This window comes from Anguilla anguilla, chromosome 16, assembly GCF_013347855.1.
Source record: "Anguilla anguilla isolate fAngAng1 chromosome 16, fAngAng1.pri, whole genome shotgun sequence".
Taxonomy (NCBI): Eukaryota; Metazoa; Chordata; class Actinopteri; order Anguilliformes; family Anguillidae; genus Anguilla; species Anguilla anguilla.
Window position 1 is genome coordinate 29,496,856 of NC_049216.1, and position 6,319 is coordinate 29,503,174.

General features: G+C 42.8%; 1 protein-coding gene across 1 annotated transcript in view; it reads right to left on the reverse strand.

The window, feature by feature from the left end:
• Window positions 1–5,146, reverse strand: part of LOC118215245 (C-type lectin domain family 18 member A-like) — a 17,756-nt gene extending 12,610 nt beyond the window's left edge. Inside the window, exons 1-2 of the mRNA XM_035395819.1 lie at window positions 4,944–5,146; window positions 4,248–4,339 (exon numbers count right to left, since the gene is read on the reverse strand). Coding sequence (XP_035251710.1) covers window positions 4,248–4,339; window positions 4,944–5,067 — 216 coding nt within the window. The 5' untranslated portion in view covers window positions 5,068–5,146. The remainder of the gene's footprint in view (window positions 1–4,247; window positions 4,340–4,943) is intronic.
• Between the last annotated feature and the right edge of the window lie 1,173 nt (window positions 5,147–6,319).

Sequence of the window (6,319 nt, forward strand, 5' to 3'; positions counted from 1 at the left end):
CACAGGCCTTCCTTGGAGGGGAGCTCTCTTAAATTGGGTCAGCGAAAGGGTGACTCACGCCTTTGCCGAATCCAAAGAGCACAGATGCTCTGAACATCTGCAAGCAGCTGAGCCTTCCGTAAAAAACGCCGACATCCTAGTTTCACACGATCGATGGGCAGCGATCTCAGAGAAGGTCAGCGAAACCTTTGTGAGCTCTAAAACAAAGACGCAGGACAAGGAAGGAGGGCTTATTGTCAGGCCCACCGAATGACGGCGCTCCTCTAAGGGACGCGTTCATTTGAAAAGGACCCCCCCCCCCCCACCAGCCCCACCCGCCCCCCCACCCTGCCCCCCCCCCGTGTCTCGTGACCGTCGAGTGGCAGTGGAATGTCCAGGCTCAATGCAAGGCGGCCACGCCGCCACCGCGTGTTGCTGCGGCAACAGTTGTCACCACTCCTGCATTCAGGGGGCGAGAAAACCCGAAGGGGACGTTTCCGCAGATACGGTTTCACGGTACAGCCCCCCCCCCCCCCCCCGAAAAATGCCTCCCATTTTACCAGCCTGAAATGTATACACCGCGGGGGGGGGAAGAGGGGCGCGCTGGCAGAGATCAATGGGAACCCATGCAAACCATGCGACTCCCCTCACATTACCCAAACCTAAAAATCTGGGCAAGCTGTCAATAACCCCCCTAGTGCCACCCACCACCACCACCCCCCCCCCCGCCGCCGCCCCCCCAGCCTGCCCCATGCCTACCCCCCCCCCCCCCCCTCATCTTTCCTCGCTTTCTCACTGTAGCCCGTCTGACATTCCTTCAGAAATCCATTTGCAGGCCTTCAACACCTCCTAGACTTTCCTGCTGCCACTCAGTAATGGCGTTGATAAAAGCGGCCATGGGCCCCGTCACAATATATCCAGTGTGTGTCACCATTCACGTGGTGGGATTCATTTCTTCTTATGTGAATGCCACCCCCCACCCCCACCCCCCTTTCTTCCCCATTAAAAAAAGAAGCTTGGATTCAGACCTGCCATCAGGCTGGTATAATGTCCGATGAGGAGCCCTTAAATGAGCTCATTGTGAAGCAGACACTTTTTCAGCTGTTTTTTTTTTCCAGTGGCTGGTTACACGAGAAGTTCCCCAGTGCATATGCCACCATCAGACACAACAATCTGTAAATCCTTCACCCCCAAAGCCAACCTCAGGAAGCAGAGAGCTCTGGCACTGTTTTCACAATGGGACATGTAGCAGCTAACCTTTCTGCAGAACGATATACTAAACATATCATCTTTGTTATTCAGTCTCCACCTGAATTTATTGCTTCAGGTCATTCTGTGCTTCCATTTCCTTTGCATGTTCAGTTTGAGAGACTGTATAAACATCCATTTCATATGATTAATAGATTGCAAGGATGTACAGTTTTTAAACCACTCATCATTAATAAGGATGTTAATGTAACTACGTATTGTTCAAACGTTTGCCTAAAAAACAAAGGACACAAATTTCATAACAATTAATGAATCTTCATTTGTTTTTTTTAGCATCACTCTATAATTTAGTGGTAAAAACATGTTTAAAAAAATAATTTTTAAAAAATTTCTTTTAAAGTTCAAAATCAAATCTAAGCTCCATCAAGGCACGGGAATGTTCTATCACACCACTCACAGTAATGAAGGAGAACACAACACACATAGTGTCTGTTACACACAGAGCACAGTAAGCACACAGTGTCTGTTACACACAGAGCACAGTAAGAACACATAGTGTCTGTTACACACAGAGCACAGTAAGCACACATAGTGTCTGTTACACAGAGCACAGTAAGCACACATAGTGTCTGTTACACACAGAGCACAGTAAGCACACATAGTGTCTGTTACACACAGAGCACAGTAAGCACACAGTGTCTGTTACACACAGAGCACAGTAAGAACACATAGTGTCTGTTACACACAGAGCACAGTAAGCACACATAAAATTAAAAAAATATGCTAATTCAATTAACATTTACATTCATTGTGTTTACAGAAATTTACAGCAATGAACATCTAACAAGGGTGTTTTGGATTTCCCTCTCAGTGTTTCAACTGAACACTGTCACAGATAAAGATGAATACTCTCCTATAGATCCCTCTCTCTCACACACACACGCACGCAGGCACAAACGCACGCACGCACGCACACACACACAATATGAAAAGCCACCTTACTCCATCTCACAGATTCAATATATCTGAAGAATAACCCTCCTTTCACCTTGCATTTGAAGTTTGATTGAGTGGCAAAAATTCAAAGGACACACTGCATCGCCCTCAACCCCCATCCTCGGCCCCCATCTCTGAATTCTGAAGAAGCACAGGATGAATTGCGCGCAGAGTTATTGAGAGTAATTTTTCGTATGGAAATGCTGAGTTTTATCTCCTGGTGAGAGGGAGGGAGGTGGAGAGCCCTCTCTGATACTGTAATCTCCTCGCAGTCAGACGATCGCACGGCGCTTATGGATTTCTGTACGGAAATTCGGTGGATAATCGCAAAGCAGCTAAAGCTTTGAGCCTTTTAAATTGATCAGTAAGTGCCTTAATATTCCACATCAAACCTGCCATGATTGCAACACAAGGTTTTGTAGAATTACCTGTCACACAGTATTTATTAAATACCATTTTTTTTTTCTCTTCCCGTGCTGCACATTCAAAAAATTTCACTTATATTAATTACAGAAGATGTCAAGATGTCGCGACATTAGTAATACAGGTTTGAAAAACACCTGCAGTTTTATACTTGTGGGACTTCTCTTTTTTTTTTTTTTTTTTGCTGGAAAAGCGAGATAAGCATTAAACTTGAAAAGGCTGTCAGATGTAATGTATCAAAGGCAGAGACTGCGGTGCGGTTTCCAAATGAAACAAACAGGAGTGGGCTAATTGGGACTATTCCACACTGTTAGCCTCATTCGTAGCGACTCGTCCACTTCACTGTAGCCCTCACACGATCCAGCGGTTCGCAAACAGTGATTCGTTTTACGTGACTTCACAGGCCGCTGTCCAGAGTGACACCAGTAAACGGAATCTACTTTTTTACGCAGCTAACCGACAACACACAAAGGGCCACAGTGTCTTGCTCGATTGTCCCTGCGCCATTTGTTTGAACTACGCCCGTGGAGTCTTCCTTTGCACAAGGTGGGAGGGGAAAAAAACAAAAAAACAAAATGGCCGTGAAGGTTGATGTACTCCAGAATGTGTTTATGGCGGGAGGGATTAGTTCTCGGGGCCGCACTGATAAAAACAGCTGTGCTTTTCGGTGCCAGCAGAAGCCTTGGCACAGAAGAAACTTGCCGGTTTTTTTTTTTTGCCTGGTTTTTTTTCGATATCAGCATTTTGACAGAGGGAAAATCCTCTCAGACCGGGCGGGAGGGCAAGATGAGCAACAAAGATTTCTGTTCGCTGAACTGAAGCCACAGCGTGCGGATGGCCACTCACACCCTCCATTAGGAAGAGGGTAGAGGGAAAAAAATCACAAGACAATACAGTGCACGGGGGTAGTGCAGAATTTCAGCACCTGGTTGTCAGGCAGCCACTGTTAAGCTCTCTGCTGATATTCTGCACTGAGAAAATTTGGGGAGGAGCAGACCAGGTGGTTTATGGTACCTGTACAGGGAGTTCCAGGTCTGTAAAGCTTGCACTCAAACCTCTATACAAGGAAAGTTCCTTCAGATTTGTTTTCATGGAATAGTAAGTACTGATGGATCTCAAAAGTAACCTCAAAGACATATTTTACAAGAACAAACTGAAATATATATATTTCAATGATGTCTCTCTACACCAGCAGTATTGTCCAGCAAGTAAATATCATGGCGGTACAGAAGATATTGCTTTCTTCAGACAGAGTAAATCACAGAACTTAAGTAACAAATAGTGGAACTATTTACTTGCAAAAAGGGAAACAGTGAATAAAAAAACCATTCATAACCATGAGGAAAAACCACTCCTACTAAATAAATAATTTGATAAGATTACAAATGTGAGACCTTACTTGTATGGCAAAAGTATGCATATTATTCATGTTGGTACCACACAAATAAATATTTTATCCCTTTGCACACAGTAAAGAAAAAAATGTAATATAAAAGATCTATTAAATACAGATCCTCCATATATTCCCATTGGCATGGCGTGGAGATAATGTTTCAGTAAGTAGCTTATGCAAACATTTGCCTGGGACACAGAGGACCCTCGTGAGCAAGCAAACGGGGGAAAAAAGGCGGACAACTAACCATTTTCTGCATGTTTGCTGCCATGGGGTTGACTCGACTCCGGAGCCGATTATGCTGTGTAACAATCTGAAAGTGCTCCTTCGCTCCAAGCCCTAAAATAAAAGAAGGCGCGAGGTTACTGACAGCTAGAACAAATCCCCATGGTAACGCAGTGCAGGGTCGTTGGAGGGGTAAAGAGGCATTGTAACAATACAAAACATATAATTTAAGCAAGCCAAACACAGGCTATTGGCCACATTTGAGATATTTGTCTACAACTCTTTTGCAAATGCATTGTTTTAGTGAAAGCCATAATGCACATTCGGCAATGCATTCCTCTATGCAACTTGATTTTGGCTACCTGTATAAAGCGATATGTCAGTTACGTTCAAAATTCAAGCAAGTCGCATCAAGAGTGAAGTAAATTACTCTGGTTAAAAGTTTTTTTTGTGATCGTTTTACTCCGTTAATATCTAACACCGTAGGGCTACCCGGATCTCCAACTATTCACAAACTTTCGTTATTATTTCGTTAAGATTTCGAAATTCCATTCATATGGTGCCACTGATAACACAATTTGTTTAAATGTATCCTAGTAAAGAGTTATTGCATTTCAAATTAGGTTCCCGAGTTAAACTTTTGTCGTATAGGACCGCCAACTCAAGGCGCCCCGCTGTTTACACGGAATGGTGCTGAAAACAATCGTTTCTTCCTTACCTCTGGCAGGTGCGTTCGTACCGGTTCGTTTCTCGTTAAATATCCAGTTCCCCTGAGAATATGAGGTGGAGAGAGCCCAAGCAAACGTAAGGAGCACATACCAGAATTGCACCGTTACACTCATGACTGAACAGTACACAACCACCACGCCACTCTCTCTCTGGTAGCTGGGACATACTCGACACGAGCTCCCCACACCACCGTTCGGCCCACCCCGCCTTATTATTCAGACGCCCAACGAAGTTGAATGGCACTTGAAATAACCGGAAGCCCAGACGCAGGCGTAACATAAATTAGTGCCACTCTGCACTTAAGCATATGGCACTGTCTAGCAGGCCGACCGCTAAAATCACAAGTATCAGTTTTGAACGACAGCTGCTGAGATCCACTAATCGTGACATCAAAGCGATAATCTAATTGTTAATAGGGTTTTAATAATGTGTGTGATATTAAACGTTTAATTTTTTTAAATATAAAACATTAAAGAGGGCCTACCCAGCTAACAGCAACAAACAGACATTTTTCTTGTACAGATCTTCCCCCGAGTTAAATGAGCTTTAAGAAAATATATTTTAAAAGTTTTAACTTTCCTTTCAGGTTTTTTGTATTTGAATATAAACTATTTACATGGTGTCAAGTTTTCCAATCCCATGAAATGACAGGGTTATAATTGAATTTTACTCTTCCAGCCAATAAATTCAATCTCAACAGTTTTTTTTTATTCATAAATAACTAAATATCTGGGGACATCCTGTTATAATCACGTAAATGTATTCCCTCAAATATTCCATATCCCAACCACCGAATACATTTCTTATTTAAAAAGGAGACAATGAATGAACGCCATACAGACTCCAGCAATGACAACGTTAATTTATCGTCTGAGTGATCACGTGCTAATGTAATCTAACGTTCAGAGAGAACACTCAATGCACTATAAAGACACTTCTGATTTGAAAGCAATTCAAACTAATTTTGGACCACAGATTCAAGTCAACACAATCACAAACCACCTCAGCAGGAACCATCTCAAAAAGAACTGCGATGTCTACGGTAACAACGAGATTTTGATTTCCATTTGGATTTTTATTTTCAGTATGGCAAAAAATAAAGGGAAGCAGAAGTTCACACATATTTACCATATAATAATATACCATTTTGTTGTATCGTAATGATTGCCAAATGTATGCAGTTAGATTTTCAATGTGAAATACCTGTCCCATGAAGTTTAATCCATACCGGATATTGTGATGAGGTACTGGTTCAGGACTACTGCACCAAAGGTTTTAGTTCAAAAACCATAATGCCGATAAAACAATACGCAGTTTAAATGCATAATGTCAAGTGTCATTTACACAATGTATGCCATTATGGAT